The sequence below is a fragment of the Camelus ferus genome, chromosome 5, assembly GCF_009834535.1.
Source record: "Camelus ferus isolate YT-003-E chromosome 5, BCGSAC_Cfer_1.0, whole genome shotgun sequence".
Classification (NCBI taxonomy): Eukaryota; Metazoa; Chordata; class Mammalia; order Artiodactyla; family Camelidae; genus Camelus; species Camelus ferus.
Genome location: NC_045700.1, coordinates 85,289,390 through 85,312,751, shown reverse-complemented (window position 1 = coordinate 85,312,751; position 23,362 = coordinate 85,289,390). Strand labels below are relative to the sequence as shown.

General features: G+C 37.4%; 1 protein-coding gene across 3 annotated transcripts in view; it reads left to right on the top strand.

Moving 5' to 3' along the window:
• The first annotated feature begins 1,846 nt into the window (after window positions 1-1,846).
• The window catches only part of CUL3 (cullin 3), an 85,496-nt gene continuing 63,980 nt past the window's right edge, over window positions 1,847-23,362 (top strand). The window contains exons 1-2 of one of the 3 annotated variants that reach the window (XM_032480352.1): window positions 1,847-2,311; window positions 19,940-20,137. In XM_032480352.1, the coding sequence (XP_032336243.1) occupies window positions 2,246-2,311; window positions 19,940-20,137 (264 nt within the window). In that variant the 5' untranslated portion in view covers window positions 1,847-2,245. Of the gene's footprint in view, window positions 2,312-19,939; window positions 20,138-21,363; window positions 21,438-23,362 lie in introns of those variants that run through there. The other 2 variants (XM_032480353.1, XM_032480354.1) reach the window with 2 other exon arrangements.

Genomic DNA, 23,362 nt, shown 5'->3' with positions numbered 1-23,362 from the left:
AGATGAGAAACTCTAAACAAGAACAGTCCAGTCCTTGCCCCCAAAGACACAAAATACAGCCAGTAAAGCAGTAGAGCTGGCCCTGGGACATATAGTCTTACATTGCAAAGAAACTGGGCCATATGACACTATAACCAATACAAAAACATTGGTTGTTAATATAGTCTAATGATTATGGAAATGGAGGTTCAATCAGCATACAGATTATAAACTTCTATCCAAGACTCACAGTATCTCATATTTAAATCAGAGCCCCTCCCAATCTCACCTTACCAACACAATTCTTGATGACCTATTTTTAGCTTTTGTATTTACACAGATACTGCTTTGAGCAAAATCCTTGTTTCTTAAGCTCTTGTTTTGATTATAAAAAAAGTAAAATAAGAAAATAAAACAAGAAAATATGACGTTTCCAGTGGGATATTTCAACAAAGTAAGGGGTGAAAGCACAACACTCATAAATCTGGTTATCAGGATTAAGTTCATCCAGGGCAAATTCAACCTTATAGTGAACAAATCAAAAGGTATATTTCAGTTTACTTATTTTTTTTAAAAGAAGTATTAAAAACCCCCAGCTTCTGAACGCTTCAAAAGTATTAAACCCCATCTTGTTTTCAAAAAGGTATTAAAAATAAATTTTAAAAGTATTAAAACCCCAGCTTCCAAATGTAGATACCCATCCCAACAGTAGGTTCTTATTTAAAATGAGATCACAAACTTTAGTGGGAACTCACATATACCCCTGTAGAGTCAAAAATCCACATATAACATCAATTAGCAAATAGGTAAATTAGGAAGTAAAATTCATAATAAATGAAAAGCAAAACTGGTGAATCAAACTAGACTTTTGGACCACAATGTCAAAAAAAATTTTCCCCCAAACTTAGAGCAAACTGGAATCAAAGACAAAAGGTTTCAAAACCTGTCATTTTTTTTAATGTTAAAAATGACTTGGCAGTTTAAAGATAGGTTTTTATCATCCTATCTTCTATTCAATACCATTTACCAGAAATATTGCACTGCATTAAGGGAGTTGTCATTTTATTTCAACGGCAACGAAAAAGAGATTTTAACTCTAAAAGTCCTGGGTCCCTCAGGAAATATTACTGAATCAAGAGCTTCTTTAGTTTAAGGAAATTTTGTGGATAACACTTCCACCCCTTAATCCCGACAGCTGGAGTGTGCACATACAAGCCGAATACCTCGGGCATACAGGACCCTAATCTCTGACACTGAAGGTAACTCCTGCACAAACTCTTCTTTCAACTTTCTGGCTTCTGCTCAAGGACCCATCCCTAGTCCACATGCCCTAGAAAAACACAGGAACCAGTTCTAGGACGTGGTTATCCACCTAGCAGCCCACGCTCCTCCGTCAAGACTATCCTGCTACCTCCCTAGCCCAGCCCCTCCCCGCTCAGCCCCGCCGGACCCAGCCTACTACAGTCCCGCTCCTGCTCTCGGAACTTCCCCCGCCCCCTCCGTCCACGTGAACAGGACCCCCCCACCCGCTCCGCGCTCCACCAATCAGCAGCCACCTCCGCCCAGGATACGGTCACCAACGCTCCCCTTTCAAAAAGTCAGCTTACTCCTCCCGCCCTCAGTCCCGCCCCTTTCCCACCTCCCCGCCCCGCTTGCCCCTCCCACTTCCCCAACTCCCTGTTCCTCTCCTCCTCTGCGGTTGGCCCCCTCCCGCTCTCAGACTTCGCCCCGCCCCACACTGGGCCGCGCGCTCGCCCTCTTCTCGCGAGATCTGAGCGTCCCCGCCGCGGCCGCCCGCCTCCCCCTCCCGTCCTCCCACCCCCCTCCCCCCAATCTCTCCACTCTCCGGCTCTCCTCCCTCCCTCCTCCCCCCTCCACCCTCTGGGCCGGATCTCGTCTCGCTGAGGCGGAGGAGGAGAAGGAGGAGGAGGAGGACGTTCGGCCTGCGCAGTGAGATGTTTGTCCGTCGCCGCCGCCGCCGCCATCGCGGAGGAGCGCGATAAAGGGAGCCGAGCCGGGCGTGAGGGGCACCCCGCGGAGCCGCCGCGCCAGTGCAGACCCCCAGCCAAGCCCGAGCCGCCGGAGCCCGAGCCGCCGCCGCCCCCGCCGCGGCCGCCCAGGGGCCGGCCAGCTCCCCAGCCCAGCCCGGGGGCAGCGCCGCCGCCGCCGCCCCCAGCGTCGCCCCTTGCCTGCCCGCCCGCCTTAAATGTGACACCGGCGCCTCGGAGTGCGACCCGAAGCCGCCGCCGGGGAGGGGACGAGCACCATGTCGAATCTGAGCAAAGGCACGGGCAGCCGGAAGGACACCAAGATGCGGATCCGGGCCTTTCCGGTGAGTCTCTTCTCGGCGCCTGGGGCCCGGGGGCCGGGGGCCCGGCCGAGAGCCGCACGCGAGGCCCGGGCTGAACTCCCCCAACAGGCCGCAGGCCCGGCCTCCCCTCCCCCACGCCGCCGGCCGCAGGGCGCGAGCCTTCCCGGCAACCGGGAGGCGCGGGGCCCCGGCGCGGCCGCCCTCCCGGGCCGTTCCCCGCGCCCGGCGCCGCGCCCCCGCCCCGGAGCTGCGCCTCGGGTCGCCCCGCTGGCGTCGGCCGCAGCCGGGGCCCCTTCGACAGTCCCAGCACCTCCCCACGTTCCTGGGGGTGTAGGCCCAGCCCCAGCTCTCCTCTCCGCGCTCGGTTTTCTGGACTCCCAGCCCTGCAAGGATGGGGACTGTCGAAGTCCTCCTCGTGCGGGGCGTGTGTGTAACTTTTCACGTGGGGCTTCGCTGCGGTTGAAAAAATAACCCAGCCTAGAAGATGGCCAGCCAAACGTTTAGGATGATGAAGGGGACTGTCCTCTCCCTCTCTCCCTCTCCTTAGGAAGGGCTGTACCCTCAGCTTACCCCCGACGCAGTGACAGTGGTTCCACGTAATGCTCTGTAGTAATACACTAATAACATCGAGTGTGTTTATATCATCCACAAGCTTCCGAAGCACTTTACAAACTCTTGTGCGGAAATTGCCTTGCCACTCAAGAGGAAGCAAGCGAAAACAAACTAGACGATGGAGTCTCCATTTCTTAGCCCTGGAAGTCCAAAAGAATGAGTAGTCGCCACCCTGAGTTGCTTTACTCTAGGCTTTAGTGACAGCAAACATATTCTGTTTAGAAACTTTCTCTTTTAGCATTTCATTGAGTTACACGCTTGCAGTGTTTAGTATATAGGATATAACTTTGGATGTCGTATCTGATTTAGATAGCCAATGGCAAGCAATTAAAATGCACTGTTGGTAGAGAAACTGGACATACTTGCTCATGTCGCTACAGTAACAGGTACACGTCAAGACAGACAAACTAGCAATTGGACAGAAGATTTTAAAACGGTAAAACTAGAGAAAGACCTTGGGTTTCCTTTCTTAGAATCATAAACATTATATCCTGTGAAGGGGAAGAGAGGGTTTGTACTCAGTTTTTAAAGCGTGCTCTTTCTAAAGTGTAGTTTGCAGAGAGGGAACATTAACAGTTGTCTTAGTTTGAGTAAGAAACAGACTCGGAGAACTTGAGGACCACCCTGAATTCTTCAAATTTAAAAGAAAAAAATACATCTGATGCAGAATTCTGGACTTGTAATAACAAATATTAATGTCAGCGACTTCCTGCTTAATGTACATAAAGGTAGGATATACTCAGGAGAATGAAATGTTTTGATGTTAATTAAAGGAGTTTTGAATTTTTTGAAGTTTTTCCCTAAGTGAATGTGAGGAACTACAAAGAAAGTAAGAAATGTTGACAGAAGAGCACTAATGAAGTTCACTGGGAACTTTTCCCTCATAATGGAACAATGAACTGGGTTTATGAATTAGTGAGTAATGTTAGTTTTCCTACTAAATCAGTTCTGGACATTTTTAGTAGAATCTATAATTATTTAGAATTTTAAATAGTCTTATACTACGAGATTTTTAGGAAAATTTGCTATTCTTGAAGTCTGACTTTTTCTAATTCACATTATTACTAAGATGTGGAATAGGTCACATATGACACCAACTCACTTACGTTAATACTCTGATTAACCAGCTGTATCTTTATCTATGTGTAATCAACTCTTTGAGCTTGTGATTTGCCTGTTACTACCTGTCCTCTCATTCCTTCATTCATGCAACAAATACTGAGGACTCTGTGCCAGGCACCGTTCTGGGGGCTTGGGATATGTCAGTGTAACTTGAAAGACCAAGATCCCTCCTTGCTAGATCGGTATTGTTGGGAGGAAGTGGTGGGGGAGAATTTCATTATTCCCTTAGCTGAAGATACTACTATGTGACAGATTACCACAGAGTACTGATTTTTTTTTAAGGAGCACTATGGTCATGAGCTAATTTGAACCCTTTTGGTCTATAACTTGTTGCCCTCAAAGTTTTTCTAAAATCCTTTAATGAAGTTTGTGAGTGTCTAGCGTTTGATAGTCATCAGTAGTTAATATCTGCTAATTTTTGAACACATAAGAGTTTTTTTAATTTGGTAAATATTGACATCACTGGTAAGTAGTTTCCACTGAAAAAAACCATTGTATTTTTTAATATGTAAATCTTAAAGTCATAGTTCCTTGAGCCCTCATTAAGGATACATACATACATACCTCAGTGGGGTGACATTTCACTAATATATTTGGTAAATGCTTGGGTACTTATAGACCTTCAGAATTTTTCTTTTCTTCCTGGTTAGCAGTCTTATACATAACTATATTCTGCATGGATTGCTAGTCAGAAGTAGTAAATGCATATTATTTCATAAAGAAAGTATTGTTTATGTGTATTCGTATGTACATACATACAACTATTGTATTTTACATTACCATCTGAGATAATATAGTTACTTTAAGGGAAATTGTAGTTTAACCGAAGGTCTCAATTGTTTGTTTCAGAGTGTTTTATAAAATTGATGTGTAAAAAGTATAAAATATATTTTGGAATTGTTTTATTTTCCTTGAAAAATAGTAAGTAAAGGTACAGGGTATTTTATACATGTGTAAGCCTACTCCAGGTATAGTCCCATCAGTAAAATCAGGTTCTTTTTAGTGCATATATTAAGTATGCCTTCCTCACTGATCACAAGAGTAAAAGTTATCCCATACCACAATTTTTAGCGAAACTTGAATTTTAAGTAGATCTTTTTACAAAATTTTAAGAGAAATTCGTTCTTTTTGAAATGAAAAAGTGAGGAACTTTCTATATGTACAGATGGTGATGAAGGAAATGTTTATTTCAGTTTATAGTGTTCCTGCAGTGGACAAAATATATGTCATTTCACATCTTTTTGGTTTTTTTGGTACCCAGAGTAACAGCAAGGGCCACAGAACTTTTTCAAGGAAGGAAGCTGTAGTTGTGAAACTGGAAACTATACGGATTTGGACCAGAGAATGCTGCTCCAAGGAGTTCCTGCTCTTCTTTCCTTGCTGTTGCCATGTGTGTCACTCCTGAGCTTTTGTTGCACTATGTGGGGTTAGTTGCTGTCAGGTGAACCTTTTGTCCTTATCTTTGAAAAGCCATTCCTCACCATCTGTACTGTCCAGTGTTTGTCCACATGAGCTTGAAGAGTTTGATTGGATTGAAGAGGATATGTTTGAATGGAAATACTGGCCTCTCTGATTCGCCTTCCTTGCTTAGCCTTCACAGTTTAGGAGGCATATTATGAAAGTGAATGTCTTTAGACTGTGATCTAGAAATGTCTTCAGTTAATTGGTTTATAGAAGCTGCTAAATCAACGAATCTCTTGTTGTGATGTCCACGCCATAATTCTGAATACACTTCACAGAGCACTGCCTGTGTGGCGTGGACAGCTAACGATGTAGAGGTTGCTGTTACATGGGACCCATAAAGTGACTGACCGTATTAGAAAGTTTTAAGATTATTTGGGATGTAAATACTTAAGACCACAAGAATTTACCAACAAATGGGGACAGTTAATGTTTTTATTCTTCTTAGCTACAGTGATATTTGCTAGATTTAGGGGAGCAGCTTTGATCTTCATAGTAGGTTTCTCTTCCTTAGGGAAAGTAATTGTTGCCTAAAACTACCTGGGTTATACCTCCAGGAAGGCTGAATAATAGTCTCGGAAATCGCACAGAGTTGGGTATTAACTATAAGTGTGTTTTTCATTCTGTAGTATTTTCTTGTAGAGGTAAGGAGTCAGATGTAACATTCATTAAAATGTCGCTTTTACTTAGACTGATTTTTTTTACCCTGTTTAATGGTCTTAGGACAGGCAGCTGTGTTGTAGCTGTTAGTACCTCTCTGGCTTTAGAAGTTTAAAATAAAAGGATAAAGCAGTTGTCTATAAAGTGTCTTTTTTTTTTTGTCTTAGCTCCCTAGAAAGTAGTTCAGAGGAGCCAAGAAAATTATTAGTACCGAAGTTACTGAATTTGCAACAGTTCTGGTAGTATAGAATAAAATGAGAATTTGACCTTTTAAATAATACACTAGTCATAAGGGCAATTCATTCAAACAAAATAAAATTTCCATTGTTTGTACATCATTCATTCATTATGGCTAAGTAATAATATCATTTCTTTATTTCAGCGAGATTGTATAATTAAGACTAGAAAAAGTAGTATGTCTTCCCTGTGTGTTATAAATTGGGAGATCTTAGAATTTTTTGCTGATATTTTTATTCAAGATTATCTGGGTGTTCTTTAACAGTTTTGTTATATTTTTATAAAAATTACTGGACAGTTTGTAGTTTTAAGTAATGCAACTTTGGAAATGATTCTCATTTGTCCATTGTTAAGTCAGCATGAAGTAAAGGTGCCACTAGTAAGAAATCACTTAGATAAAATATGAATTACAGTTAGTGTCTATCAGTGTATTGTGAAAACTATTTAGCTGTAGTCTGTCAAAGCTATGAATTCATTTTAGTAGCTTTTCTAATTATAAAAGTTATGTGTATTCATGATAGAAAACTTAATAAATATCTAAACTTATAAATAGGGAAATAAAAGTCACCCATAACCCTTCATCTTTTGGAAAAAAGCAATATTAACATTTTGATATGTTTCCTTTTACTCTTTCATACGTGGGTGAGCACACAGTAAAATTGAGGTGTGATCTTTTTATATGCTTCCTTTTAAAAAATATAGTATCTTACTATACATGTATTTCCATGTTAAATATATTGGAAACATGATTTTTAATTTCTACATAACTCATTTTCTTTACCCATTTCCCTACTGCCAGTATTTTGATTGATTCCAGCGAATCCGTATTTTCTCTGTTATGGATAATGCCACTGTGACTATTTAGGCACATAAATACTTGAGCCCATCCATGATTATGAAATTACTGAGCTAAACATAATTGATACATACTACCAAATTGACCTCCAGAAAGATAGGACTAATAGTAGTACCACCTATTGAATGATTATCATGTGCCACATGCTGTTCTCTGTGCTTTGCATGTGTAAACTCATTTAACTTGCACAACTCTGTAGAATACTACTGTTACCTGTTTTACAAAGAGGCCTTGAGAGGTTAAGTAATTTGCTTAAGGTCATTTTGCTTGTAAGTGGCAGAACTAGGGTTGTTTCTAACCCAGGCAGCCTGGCTCTTAAGTGAATGCTTTAAGAATTAATTACACCTCTCAAGGTTGTATCACTTTTAACTTCTACCGTGTAGCAGGTCTTAGCGAACATATTATGTCTTTAATTTCATAGGTAAAAAAATAATGCTTTAATTTGCATTTCTTTGCCTGCTTGTAAGAATAAAACCATAGATAGTCCATAGAGAATTTTCATTTAGTTTTTCATCAGGAGTGTTCAACATATGTTTTAGAAGTATGACTAAAAGGTAAAGACTGAGAGCATAATAGTTAAGCATGTGGACTTTGGACTGCCAGCGTTTGACAGCTCCACCTCTTTCTAGTTGTGTTATCTGTAACAAGTTACTTAACCTCATCTAGCCTCAGTTTCCTCTTCTGTAAAATGAGAATATTATAGGACCTACCTTACAGGGTTCTTGTGAGATAAAGAAAATAAAGCATTAAAAGAGCACCTAGCACACGGTTAACTATTGGTAGTTATGCCTGCATTTAGCCATGATTATGCCACAGTTTATGCTTTTTTTTTTTTGCCACAATTTGAATGTTATTTTTGCAGGTAGTTTTATTGGAATACTGTATACTTATTTTAGTGATGCTGCCATTTTTTGGTGCTTTATTTTTAGAACTTACATTTTGAAAAGCTTACAGAGTCAACTTGTGAACCACACTAAAAAATCAGTCTCAAAGGATATAGGTCTGCTCTGATTTAAGAGAATTCCACTGGCTCTTGGGAGGTGGGGAGTAGACTCAAAAGAGAAGTTTCAATAATGATTCTTACATGTCATTGGAGTAAGTGTAACCTTTGCGGAGTTACTTTTTTGAAGGAGTAAACACTCATTTGGTATGTGCATTCTAATATGTACATGGTGTTCATCTAAAAGTACGTTTTGGTTTTCTTATTTCCATCCTTTTTTCTTCCCTTTCTCCTCCACCCTCTTTTTTTGTTTCACTCATCAACTAGGCTGTTGTCCCTGCCCAAAGCTTATATCAGACACCCTTTTGAACCACAAAGTACTTAGTGTTTGACATAGTGTAGGTAGTTAGTGAATGATTAAGTGAGAAACTGGTCCTTAGATAAGTCGATGCAGGTAGTACTCCGAGATGTTTGAACTCTTTGCAACTACAAGTGAAGCCTTAAATTGTAGGTCATTAGTGATCTGAAAGGTGAATCAGCCTCATCTCCTAAAACAACAACGACTTGAAAGTCAAGGCAGTATGCCGTGGCGGTAACCTTGGATTGCCTGTCAGAAGACTTAATCTCATGTCTAGTCTTTTCTGTTTACTAGCTGTACTCTGCATTTCACTCCCTTCACCGTGACTCCTTCCGACCAGCCTACAGCCCTCGTCCCACTGCAGACTGACTACTCTGTATCATCAGCCTGTTTGGGGAATTTTCTTTACCTTCTTTTCATCTGAGGTTTGGCTTTGCCTTGAGGATACAGGCTCATCTTCTTGAATTGAGGTGTCTGTTTCCTTATAATCCTTGCATCATTGGGCCTAGGTGCCATTTATTGCCACATCTATCATCCTCTTTTATGGCTTGGGCTCTTGTGAACTACTCTTTTGAGTGCTTCTTGTGACCATCTCATAATTTCTTAACACATGCTCCCTTAGTCACTGAAGACTTTAATACCTTCTGCACAGACGTTCTTGCTAGTTTAGATCTTTATCCATTGCATGTGTGGCAGAGTCATTCATTTAATTTGTTTTAAAATATATTTATTCAGTGTTCCTGCTAGGGGTCTGGCACTAAATATACAACGATGATTAAAGAGATCTGGCCTTTTCTGTATTACAGTGATCTTCACTCTGTCTTGGAGCTTGTCATCCCACCACTTCGGACATCTTTTAACTTCAGTATTACATTCTTTCCTAGCTCTTTATGTATTAGGTGTAGGACTTGAGCAAATCACTTACCCTCTGTTTCCTCTTTTGTAAAAATGAGAAGACAGTAGTACGTACCTCATAAGGTGGTTGTAAGGGTAAAATTAATACATGTAAAGTTCTTAGAATAGTGCCTAGGACATAGTAAGCATTATAAATAAATGCAAGCTATTACTATTAAATTATTCTGTCCTGCTTGTTGCTTGTGTCCTTCTCACATTAATGTGCTCTTAGATTTCAAGAAGACCCCTTTCATTCTCCCAAGCTGTGGTGCCTGTTACTAGTTGCCACTTCTTTCCTACTACCTCCCCAGAGCAAGGCCAGAAATATCAGCAAAAAGCCTCTTGAGTCATTTCACTCATCTGCCTTCACTGCTCATATTTTTTAGATTGTTGTGCACTCCGGGAGACAATTCCGAGACTGTGGTCTCTAACTTAACTGGACTCGAGTGCCTCTGAGCAATTTTTTTGTGTCCCTGGTAAGCTCCCTTTCCACTTTCTTACATGAGCTATTTCTCACTTTAATCAGAAGCTCTTAATTGAGAATTCTCTTACCTCTCTTTTTCAAGAAACTTAGCTACTAATGTTGTCTTGTGTAAGTTCCTTCAGCTTTCTTCCTTTTCAGTTATATTATTCTTTAACCTGTATCCTTACTCATTCTTGACTTCTTCCCTCAGGTCTCAGATAAAGAAGATGTTCCTTTTTCTTTCTTCCCTATCATGGCAACTACCATACTATCTCCCTTCATAGCCAAAAATCTACAAAAAATAGTATCTCCTTTATTAGAACATGGTTTTTTTTCAGAGGAGACAGCAGGGCTTTTTGTATTGATCTTTGTCAGTGCCACACAATAGTATCCAGCAGTGTTGAATGAATGAACTGACAGACTCTAGTTTTTCTCATCTTTAAGATGAGAATTTTAGCAACCTTTCTCACAGATTAATTGGGAGGATTAAAAGAGATAATATCAGAAAGTGCTTGCTAACAAACAGTGGCATCCGTCAGACAGAAGAATTTTCTAATCAGAAAGTCAGTAATTTCAACTAAAAGTAATATGTTTCATATAGGACAGTTTTCTCAAACTCTTACAGGGTCTCCAGGGACCCAGGAGGTCTAGGAGGAGTGGAGTAGGTATTTTCAAAAATCTCCCTCTAATCGTTTAGAGCAGTTTATACTTTGCTCTTTGTATAGAAGATTTCATTTAAAAAGTTCTCTAACCATTGCTTTAAAACCACTGTCATTAATCCAGGCTTTTTAAAGTCTAGAAGAGTCCTACTTTCCCAAGTTGACACAGTTAATAGGAAATCGAGAACTGATCCTGTAGTTGCCTTAACCCCTAATCCAGAGTTTTTACTGCTAGAAAGCACTCCTTTATTTTTAAGTCATTTTTAAAGTTGAAAATGTAATTAAGTAAGTTTTCTTAACTTCACTTTCATTTATTTAGTAATTGAAAAAGGAATGGACCTGAATTTGCTCTTTAGATGAGAAAGGTTACTGCTAAGCAAATGAATAGACTTTAAAGGAATATCTTTTAGCTACTTCACGAAAATATAAGATTCTTTAGAGATGCTTTTCTGTAAATGCAAGCCATCATTGCTAAGAGGAATTCTTTAGCATACTGATTGTAAGTCATTCTTATCTAAAGCTCTTAACTGAGTGACACTTAGCCTCTTGAGTTTGCCCTATCCTCTTGAAAGTAATCATGAAAAATTCTTTTTCACTTTTCTTTTCCAGTTTATAAATAGTATGAGATGTTGCTTTATAGAATTAGTAACTACAACTTGTTAAATGTCCACCTTGTGTTAGGCTCTGTTTTAAGCACTTTGAACTATAATTATCTCAGTTCCTCACAACAGTCTTCAGATGTTGTTTCTTCATAATCTGTCCAGGGGCTCAAGAGAGACATAGTAAAATGTGTATGTTACATATACACCTAGGGAAGGGCAGAGCTGGAATTCAGATCCCAGGTGTGTCTGACTCAAAAATTCATGTTCTATTACACCACAATGCCTTAGTTATTTTCTGTGAAGAATTTGCTAGATTCTGGAGTATTTACTTCCTTAATAGGAATATATTGGAAAGTTAATTCTGAGCTTGCCATTTAGATGACTCCCCAGGGACAGATCCAGGGCCCCTGAGGCTTACACAGTGCAGTGCTCTCTTTATGAAAAGAATTCAAAATTAGTTTCCCGACCTTAGAAGGAGCTTTTGCAAGCTTAAGCTTCATAAGATTCAAGGTATATGCACCTCTCATAAGGAATACAGTTATAAAAACTTTGAATCAATTGAAGTCTGTATTGTTCAGTAAAATTTGAGTATATAAGTTGCTTAAGGGGGTCCTAGTTTGTATGGACTTGGTTAAAGCAGTCAAAATCATAACCCATAAGGAAGATATATTTAGTGACATATTTCTAAGTTAACACTTTTTAAATTTTTAAGTTAAAGACCAATAATACACGTTTTGAAACTTTTCAGTTGTTAGAAAGTTATCTTGTTAAATATATGTTTAGAAAAAGTAATTCCTTAAAGTTAATATGTTTAAATACGTTAATATAATCTTTAATTTTTTGTGTCTTTCAGAATATGCTAAGTAGTAGTAGGTTAAATAATGAAGTGAGTTTTGAAGTACAAAGATCAGATACTGTAATTCACTTTTCCTCGTGGAATATGCAAATGAGACCTGAAAGAAGTGTATTCTGATGAATGTTATCACTAGCCAAATAAACAAGTGATTTGTTTACTCCTATTTGTTTTCATATTTTAATTTTTAAAAGCTAAAAAGGACTTCAGAGAGGATCTATTCTAATGTTATTTAATAGATGGGGAAGCATAGGACTGGAGAGGGTGATTTACCCAACTGCTCATGACTTGAATTTATGGAAGAACCATGACTAGAAGCCTGATTTTTGGTTAAAAGCTCTTTTCTCTAGAACAAACTGAAATAAGCAGATAGGCTTAATAATTCAGTGTTAGTACTAGGCTATTCAATTATAAAATGATTTCTTAATACCAAATACCCAGGTGACTTGAGTTGACACAGTGTAATGGAAGGATACTTAGCTTAGCTAAGGACATGTGGATTCCTTCATTGCTCTGAGAGATCATGGATAAGCTACTTAGCCTCAGTTTCCTCATTTGTAAAATGAAGAGATTTTAATTTGGGATTTTCTTAGGCTCATTACAGCTTTCAAAATTTCAGTCTAGGAGCTGAATTCTTGTGTGTTCTCCTGTGGCCTAAAACATTTTGTGTGATTTTGCAAAAGTCACTTATCTTTTCAGCCTTAGAATTCTCTTAAAAATAAGAATGGTGTATTTCAGTGTTGATTGTTAAATCCTAATATGAAGTAGTGGGAAAGTTAGCTGTGTTCTTACCTCTTTCTGAGTAATCTGTTAGTTTTAGAGAAATTTTGAAATTTGATACCAGGTTTTTGTAAAAATTTCCTATTATAGACCTTTGCTGTCATATCACATTTGGTTTAGTTAGGTTCATTCAGAGACAAAACTGGCAATTACACTGTTTCACATTTTTTTTTTCTCTTTCTTTGGATTGTGTGTAGCTGATACTAGTAATATTTTGGATTTAGTAGTATGTTGGGAAATACAGCACATGTTTTTATTATTTTTAAAGTGTTGATCTTGTAGATGTAATAACTTATTTACTTAATAGTGAGGGTCTCTAATTGTTCGAAGAGTTCTAGTCAAGTTAAATATTGTATTCTCTGGATAAAAGATATTTCATGGTGCCCAGTAACATCTCTTTATCGGTGAAAACAGCACCAAAAGGACAGTGACAAGCTTCTTGACTTAATGAGAATACTTAAGATTGCATCGTATTTGTTGTGGTCATCATCAGACTATGAAATGTTACACATACATTTTTAATATATGCAAAAGTCACTCGCAGAGATATAGTTGAAAGCATATTGTTAAGTACTTTTAAGTCACTTGTGACTTCACTGGACTTCTAGTAGGCTAATCTGAAAGCTTGGCCTTATGTCTTTGACAGAAATTTTCCAGATTTTCTAATTGATTTTTGAAAAACCTACTCATGTTGAGAACTGAAATGCAGATTAAAATAATTGAACCTTCTGTTGATGATGTAGCTTTCTCATAAATGTTGCTGTTGTTATATAGTGATATTAGAGGCCACTTGAATGTAGATCAGACTGAGTTTGATTTCACAGCATTGTCCCAGACTAATAGGCTCTTCTAATTGATAATCTTTTTCTCCTTCCTTGACATCAGTCATTACTTTGGCAGCACAATTCCACTCCCATCTTATCCTCACTTTTAATCAAGAGAAACCAGTTAACCAGACATCAGCAGGCTTAACTTTATGTTCAGGTTTAAGTCATTACATAAGGTTGAATGTCTCTTCTGTGTAGTAAAGAAAAAAAGAAATTTATTGAGCAAGTGTTGTGTGTCAGATACTTTCACAAACTTTCTTAATTGCCACATAATACATCATCTCCCATTTCTCTTGTTACAAGCAGATGAGGAAAGTGAAGTTTGGAAAGTTAAATTAACTTGCCCAAAGTCTGAGTATATTCCACTGAGCTGTTTTCCTCAAAGCTTGGATCTTTGGCTATATTTTTGATGGCTGAGAATGTTTAAAGATTAACTGTTGGGTAAATGGGATTATTGCTGATGTCATAAGTCATTGCATAGCCATTGGTCATCAAATAAGATCATCATCATTATTAACTATAACTGGACTGCATTCAAATCATCTAAGCATCATGCCATGTATTGTAAAGGATACAATAAAATAAGGGAAGAGAAACAGTATATTACTCTGAGGTGCTTATAATCAGGAGGAGGGAGCATCCTTCTGTCGTTTATGGCTTAGTTGTATTTGTCTAGAATATTGCCATTCTTCAAATATTTGTACCAAAGCAACTTTTTTGAGGCTGAAACTCAAAATTAAGATCAAGCATTTTCCCTTGTTTATTTTTTTTCTAGCTGTGTCATTCTGAATTGCTTGGAATTTCAAATTCTCACCCTTTTCCCCCACCCACCCTGTTCTAAATTTCTTATAGAAAATTATTCACAGGGGACTAAAGACTTCTTGTCCTTTGTAGTGGATGTGAAGAATACAGTTCTCTTCATTCTTGTTTTAATTGGCTCATGCTGTAGTTCTCTCCAACTCTTAGTAATTACAGAACCTTCAAGATGTGTAAGTATGTAATAGACTGACATCCTTTTAAATGCAGCATTTCGGAAGTTATGTTTTTATATTTTAAAGTAATGTAGATGAAAAACCAGAGATGTTTGTCAAAGAAAATAAAGATTGTTAGTGTTATTTTTGTTATTGATACTTAATAATGAGGGAATTATAATCCTGGATTAGGAGAAGGTAAGGGGTGAAGGTCACTTTTAAATAATAAAGTCTTGATTTGGTTTCTGAAAGCTCTCACTAAACCATGGGCATTTAAGAATACTCAATTATATCTTTCCTTCAAAAAGAGCTTTTTTTCCTTCTTTTGCTAAATGAATTTACTTTGCTGAACACTTTGTAACTAGAGCTTCTCAGGGAAAGAATACAGTACATAACTAATAATTAGCAGACATTAAATAATTAGCAGACATATGTGTGTGCACATTTTATCATTTTATTATTTTAATGAAGGATTGTTAACCAGATCCCTTCCTGAGTAAATCTTGCAGCCTAAGTAAGTAAGTTTCATCAATGGGATTAAAATCCTGCTCAGATAATTTGGAATATTACTTTAAAAGACTGTTATTACTCTTAAGAATGTACATAATGTTAGGGCCTTTAAATGACTTTCAGTGAAGTATATAGACTGGTGTTTTTATGGTTAACATATTGATGACATTAGAATTTAACGTTTAGTCCTTTTAACAGTCATTAACAGTTAATGTTGTGTTCTCTGTCCAGGATGGGTGAGAAATTAAAGTTCATCAGTAACATAATTATGTTGCTGCTGTTGTTGGCATGTTCACTTGATGCCAAGACCAAAGCGTGTATATGTAGGAATTTGCACTTTAATTTCCTTCAGTGTATTGTTTTTTAGGCCTGTTTGATATAGGGAAAGATTGTAGCTTATGGATCTTCTGCTGAAGAGCCTATTCTATCCACCATTTTCCTCCTAGGTAACATTTATTAATAAAATTAATGATTAAGCAGTCTTCTGAGGCGTTTAGTTAGGTGAATGGGAAAACCTGAAAATACTACTTAATATATGAAATTTGAGAGGCTTTTGCTTATACATCATTGTACTTTATTTCTATTTGAAACAGGTATTTCATTATCTTAAAATTAAATTAATTGCTGTAATAAACTCAAAATATTTTTCCATATCATTGTGCTTAGTAATTCAAATGTTCATGTTTTCAAAGTTGTGTTGATACAACTTGGGTAAAACAACATTCCCCAGACATTTGTTTACAGCCTTCTAAGTGACATTGAAGAAAAATGCACAATCCCTTAAGTATCTCATAGTCTAATTGAAGAAAAAATTTCACAAACATAATTGTGGAGCAGAATGGAAGTGTAGTGAGAGGTATAACCCGGGTGTCATGAAAGAGCTAAGAAGGAGTTGCTAGCTTTGCTTGAAGAGGTCAGGGAGAGATTTTTGGAGGATATGACACCTGAGGTGTGCTCAGAAGCCATATAAAGAATCAGCTAAAGAAGAGGCAGAAGAGAGGGTATGAAGAAGACCCAAGAGGGTGGTGTATGGAGGAGAGATGTGACAGTGGACAGGAATAACCTTTGGTTTAATGTTGCCAGGGAGTAAGTGTAAGACAGGGAGTAGTGAGTGAAAGCTGAAGTTAGGTAAGTAAGCAGAGACTAGTTCATAAAGTGTTATGTTTCTTTTAAAGCACCCCCCCCCCACTGTCCCCCACTGTTGTTAATGAGAGCTGGGTTTTGAACAGGGGCATGCTGCTCGTATGTTTATTTTAATTATGATTTTGAGGAAGATAGATTCCAGGAGGTTATTAGATTTCATGATGGCTGGAAGGCTGTTGCTGTTATCTAGATACAAGTTTTAGGACAGCTGTATTCAGGATGAAAGAATGGGAACATATTTGAGAAATACCTTGGGCCTGATGTTGGATTGTACTTGATGATTGGTTGAGAGGATAGAAGAGAGAGGAGAGAAGAAAAATTAAGGCTTATGCTTCCAGCTTGTGTAACTAAGTGGTTTGTGTTGCCACTGCTGAATTAGAGAATGCAGAAGGAAGATTTGGGTGGGTTTGGAGAGTGAGTTTACCAGGGATTTGGGGCGGGCATAAATTTGATCTGTGTCTGGAGCACTTGGTTGGACATGTCCAACAGGTAGTTTAGGCTTTGCAGGAACATCTAGGTAACAGTATAGATTTGGGAGCAATTAACATGTAAGCCAGTAATTTATCTTCTTTGAGATGTGGACCAAAATTCTTGGGAAATCTGATAAGAGCTAGTGACACACTATCCAGAAAAGAAGTGTGTATGTATTGTGTTTGCAAAATTTTATATGCAGTTTTAGGAGACCCCAGAATCTGTTGCCAGTCTAGAGCCTCGTAAATTTTGGAACCCTAAAAGTGTGAGTAGTAGTTGTAACCATGATAATGAATGGAAATGAATAGGGATCCAGTGTAGAGTGAAAAAGAACCAAGGACAGAGCTCTGGGGATTAAAATGATGTAAAGGACACTGGATGAATAGGAGAGAATAAATAGAGGAATATTGTTTCTGAAAGAAGGCTACATTTTACTGACTTGCATTGAGTATAGTTGTGCTCCTAACGTACTTTTGTGTTAACTATCTGTTTATTTGCTAAACTTGCAAACTATTTCTTTCTGACATTTTTTGCCTATAGAGAGTTTAGTAGATTCTATCATTTTTGGTTGATATGTGAGGGATTATACAGTAGTCCTTCGGTATCCGTGGGGGATTGGTTCCAGGACTCTCATAGATACCAAAGTATGAGGATGTTCAAGGCCCTTACATAAAATTACGTAGTACAGTTGGCTCTGTACCTGTGGGTTCTGTGGGAGAAGAGAGCTGACTGTACTGTGCCCTAGACTGGGCTAAATTTTATTGACACTCACATATAATTTTCATGATACTCTCTTGAGATAGATACTGTTATTAATACACTTTATAAATGAGGAAATAGAAGTTTAGAGGAGTTAAGTAATTTTCCCAAGGTCACATGGCTTGTGAATTTAGCAAATCCACGATGCAAATCCAGGCCTGTCAGACAGCAAAATCTATTTTCTCGACTAACATACCATACTATGTTTACTAAGATAATCAGTGATCATGCTGTAATGTCACTTTACCCTATAAGTGTCGTGGAATAGGAGGTGAGTCCAGTGGTTTGGACTAGATTTGAGAATATGAGTTCTGATTCCAGCTGTGTGATTTGGGGTAAGTCATTTAATCTCTCTGGGTTTATTTTCTTCTCCTTTGTTTGACAACATTTGTACCTGAGCAGTCACCAGAATAAACATTGTCGTCCCATGTCTTCATCTCTGTCTGCAAAGAACAAATACTGAGGAAAGTACTACGTATAATCTTAGATTTTAAAGTAACTTTTGATTTATATATGTGAGAAATGATTCTTTTATTATAATGTAAGAGTATTTGTACAGTATTTGAAGCCTCTTAATTTATATTTTTAAAACTTTAGTTTCTCATAGAAAATGAGTAAAAACCTTTTTGTGTGTTTTCTATCTTTCATGGGATCTTATGTCATAGAGCCTGAAAAGGTCATTTGAAGTTTTGTTCAACTGTTAGCAGTATAGTTATCTCTGGGGTTTTTAGTCCACATTAACTTTGCTCTTTCTTTGAAATTGTTTTGAATATTCTGTTTCATATGTTTGTTATTTAACATCAAGGGTGGTGTCTTTGTCTGCCTAATAGCCCTATACATATCCTGTCAGCACATTAAAACCACGTTGTGCATATATATGGAGTATTTGAGGCCATCCTTATCACGTTGGCTTGTGGCTTTAATTTGTGAAAAATTGTAAATAGCCACATTTTATTTATAGTTTATATAGATGGTGTCCTGTTTATCAGGATATTGATGCAAATAGGTGGTAGTTTAAATGTTAGAGTAAATTTTCTTAAGGCCATTTCAAAGAAGTCTCTCATAGACCTGGATTTGAATAAGATTTGAGTAATAGGAAAGAAGTTGTTCTCTAAAGAGTTCCTTTTTCAGCTCTCCAGAAAAGATTAGAATAATGACTCAGTTTGAGTCATCTACTTAAGAATCCTCTTGACTGGGAGTTGAGCTGGTTTTTTTTGCTTGAGCAACTACAAGAACTATTTTGCCTACATACGCCTTCCTCTTGACATTCATATTCATTGGCTAGGACTTGGAGGGGATTCCTTTTTTTTTTTTTTAATACCACTTGATTGAGGTGTGATTGACATATGAAAGGCTGTACATATTTAATGTAGGCAATTCCATGAGTTTGGAGGTAAGTATTCACTTGTGAAACCATCACCATAATCTATGTAGTAAACATATCCATCACCTCCAAAAGTTTCTTCCAGCCTTTGGAGAGGATATTACGAGCTTAGTAATTTTTATCCATTTCAGGTCAAAAGTATGTGTGAAGCTGATGAGTACTTGGTACAGTGTTTTCCCAGGTTGTAAACACAGAACTTACAGGTTTTATGTGGCATAAAAAGGGCTGCTTAGTCAGAGATTAGTGAAAAAAATCAGTCAACAAGTATAAGTGCTTGTTATATACCAGGTATTATTTTATTGGCTGAGGGATTCATCAGTGAAGAAAATCCCTGCCTTTGTGGAGCTGACATTTGACTGGGAGGAGGGAGGCCAGGACAAGAAATAAAGAATATGAGGTTGGAATTTGAGGGTCACTACCAGGAGGAGGCTGCTATTTTAAGTAGAGTGGGCAGTTAAACAGCTTCATTTTAAAGTGACAATTGAGCAGAGTTTTGAGGTTGATAAGTGAGACCGTGGAATCCAAACAGAGAAATGAGGAAAATAAGAGAATGCTAGGTGAAACAGAATGTGTGGTTTTATTGTTGTTTTGTTTTGTTTTAATTGCAGATCTTCTCTTGATCTTTAATTTGCTAAGGAGCTCTGCAGACCTTCAGGAGAGGAAAATAATGTTCATGTGCCCCATGTTTTTTTCATCATGGAACCCTTTCTGCCTCAGTATCTCTCTGAGCTTATATTCTACTAAATAAATGTAGGGAAAAGATGTCTTACACTTTTGGCTAAAGCAAGTATTAACATCAGGGCTTATGATTTTATTTAAAGTGGAGGGTTGTGCTGCAAATAAGAAAGAAGGGAGATCTTAAAAGGATTTTTAAAAAATTGATTATATCAGCTCTAAAAACTTTAAAAATGTATCCCTTTATTTCTGTTAAAATAGATTAACATCCTTGTAAGTTATGCAGATTATGATCATAGCCATATAATAAAATATTTACTGTATGGACAAATACAGAAAGATTTTCAACCATTGGTTTTTTTTTTTTTTTTTTTTTTTTTTTTTGTCTCTTTCTCTCTTTTGGATATTACAGATGACCATGGATGAAAAATATGTAAACAGCATTTGGGACCTTCTGAAAAATGCAATTCAAGAAATCCAGCGTAAGAATAACAGTGGTCTTAGTTTTGAGGAGCTCTATAGAAATGCATATACAATGGTTTTGCATAAACATGGAGAAAAGCTCTACACTGGACTAAGAGAAGTTGTTACCGAACATCTCATAAATAAGGTATCCAACTTTAAAGGACTGTTGCTAACTATATTAAATCTAGAAGTATTATTTTTAAAGGTTACAGGAAGTCTGTAGAAATAGTAATCAATTAATAGCTGTATTATAAAACTTCACTTAAAACTTAAAGTCAGCTAAACCAGAATTTTTGATAATTGAGGGGAGGTGAAGTTTGTGATCTATGACAAATATAACCTTGGAAGCTTTTAATTTATAAATGCTTGTTTATTAATATGTTAATTACAGATTATTCTTTTTTCTTAAAATGTTTGATCAGCCCATTTTAGCTTTTTCTACTTCCTCTGTATATTTAAAAATAAAGTAAGACTACATTGTTTGAAAAATAATGTCTAAGACTTTTCACCAAGTGAAATTGACTGTTCATTTTAACTGAGTTTTATTACAGTGAATGTGAATTTTTTTTTAAGACAAATTAGTGTTGGACTGTTAACATTATAAAATGGTTCTTTTGTTCCAAAAAGATGTATTTTTTTTTTTTAGAACAAATGTCTTTATAGAGCAAACTCTTCCACTGCAAGTATGTCTTGCCTTAAGATTGTCAGATAAAATGTGAAATACCACAGATAAATAAAAACTTTTCAGAGTTTTTGTGTGGTATTAGGGTCTTTGTTTTTTAAATTTTATTTTGAAAAAAATGGAAAAGTTGCATCAGTAGTACAATGATTTCTTATATTGTGGATTTATCAGTTAACATTTTGCCACATTTTAGTCATTCTTTCTGTTGGTAAATGTTATTACTAATCTTGGTATTATTATTGCAGAACAATTAGAAAGTAAATTTTAGATTCATTTACCCTCAGATACATTGGAATGTTTCTCCTGAGAACAAGGAAATTCTCTTACTTAACCAAAGAACAATGTTCAAAATCAGGCAGTTTAACATTAATATAAAACTGTGATCTAATACGATCCACATTCAGATTCACCAGTTGTCCTTTGTGGCAGTGATGTCCATTATAGCAGTTAGCAGTTTTCTTTTCTGATCCAGGATCCAGTCCAGGATCACCCACTCAATTCCTCAGCCTTTCTTTGTCTTTCAGCACATTGACATTTTTGAAGAGTATAGGTCAGTTGTTTTGTAGATTGTCCCTCAGTTTTTGGTTTGTCTGATTGTTTCCTCATGACTAGTTTCAGGTTATGCATTTTTGGCAGGAATAATACATAAGTGATGTTGTGTCCTCAGTGCATCACATCAGGAGGCACATGATGTCAGTTTATCCCATTATTGGTGATGTTAACTTTGATCACTTGGTGTCCGCCAGATTTCTCCACTGTGAAGGTACCTTTTTTCCCTTTGTAATTCATAAGTAATTTGTTCAGATATATTTTGAGACTGTATAAATATCCTGTTCCCCAAGAAACTTTCATGATGATTTTAGCATCCATTGATGATTCTTGCATGAATCATTATTACTGTGATGGTTACAAAATAGTCACTTTCTATTTCTAGTCTTCCTTCTAGAATTCTTTTTGCTTAAATGGGGTTACATAAGCAGGTAGCTAGTATCCCATGAAGCAAGACGATTGTGTTCTTCATGCATTCAACAGTTTTTTGTTAAATGCCTACTATGTACAACTTTCTAGAAAAATATAGTAGATGTGAAGAGATTCGATACTGTCCCTTCTTGGGTTTGTTTTTGTTTTTATTCTGATATGAGAGATGATTCATACATTTAAGTAACAATGTGAGACATTATCTAATTAAATGGCAAATGAGTTGTATAGACAATAAATGGCTTAGGAATTCAAATGAGGGAGAGATTACCCTGGGCTGTAAGATTTCATGGGAAAGGATGAAATTGAGCTGAGCCATGAAAAATTTGAGCTGTAAGTGAACAGTGTGGAAGGAGTCCCAGGATGGCAGATGTCACATGATTATACAGAAATAAACTTAGATGGTAGGTAGAGTTTGACTTAGGTGTTTAATAATTTATGGGGATTAGTGGAGTATAGTGTTGCAAAGTTTGGGAACAGATTGAAGAACAACTTAAATGCCAAGCTAAGGAATTTGGACTTAACAGTGGAGATTTTATTGGAGGTTGTTAAGTGGATGATAATGTGACAATATTTTAAGATGATTAAGATGAGAATGATATAAATGTAGACTTGGGGGGGTGTGCTACGCTAGATGCAGAAGAGCTGGAAAAGTCTGCAAAAGGCTAGAAATGAGTGGTAGTGTCAGAAATTCTGAAGTAAGACTAGGCAGAATTTGGCTACTGGGAGAATTATGGTGTCGCAAATAGAATTACTGTGAACTTATAGTGGAAAACTGATTTGGGATGGGTAGAGGAGATGACAAATTTTGTTTTAGATTATATTGGAAATTTTTTATAGTTAGAAGGCACCTTAGGAATCATTTTACGTGTGAGGAAATTTGAGTGTGAGATGGTAATAAGCTGTCCAAATAGAAATATGATGTGTTTGGAGATATACAGGTTTAGAGCTTGGGCAGGAACTGAAAATTAGAGATCAAGATTTGACATTTGGTAGCACGTACTGAGAAATACATGTTGAAGTTCAGAGAATGAAAGTCCCAGAGCCAAGGGATGACTCTTCAAAACTATGGTAAGTAGATGTGGGAAATGAAGACTAATTTAAGAAGCTTGGCGTCAAAAGAAAGAAGGAAAGTAGAGTGGGAGAATTTTGCTTAAAGCTGTTGAAGGGGAGAAGATTGGAGCAACTGAATTTTTGGTTGTAGAGAGAGTGTGGAATTGAACAGTGGAGAAGTAAAGGTAGAAGAGGGGCGGCTGGCTGTCATTTGCCAGAGATTCTATAGGGCATAATAATGATCCCAACTAACTTGTTTACTGTGTGCTAGGTCCAGTTCTAGTGCTTTTAGGTGTATTAACTTAGCTAATGGTCACAGCCCAATGGGCCTATTGCCTCTATTTTAAAAAGCAAAGGAACTGAGTGGCACAGAATTGGTGATTTGTCCAGATGCATGTAGCTGGTAGGTGGCCTAGCTGGAACAGTATTCAAGCAGTGTGGCTTCAGGCTGAGTCCTTGACTTTTCTATAAATCTGCTCCTGAGCCATAACTAATGGATCAGGGTGCAATAAATGTGCTGAAATTGAAGGTGCGTGTGGGGCTTCAGGTAAATTTACTCAGTGTTGGTAAAGCTGTAGTCCTTTACATTTAGTTCTTGATTTATTTATAATTAAAATGAAGGAATTGCAATAATATCTTTGAGATTCTTTAGTCTAA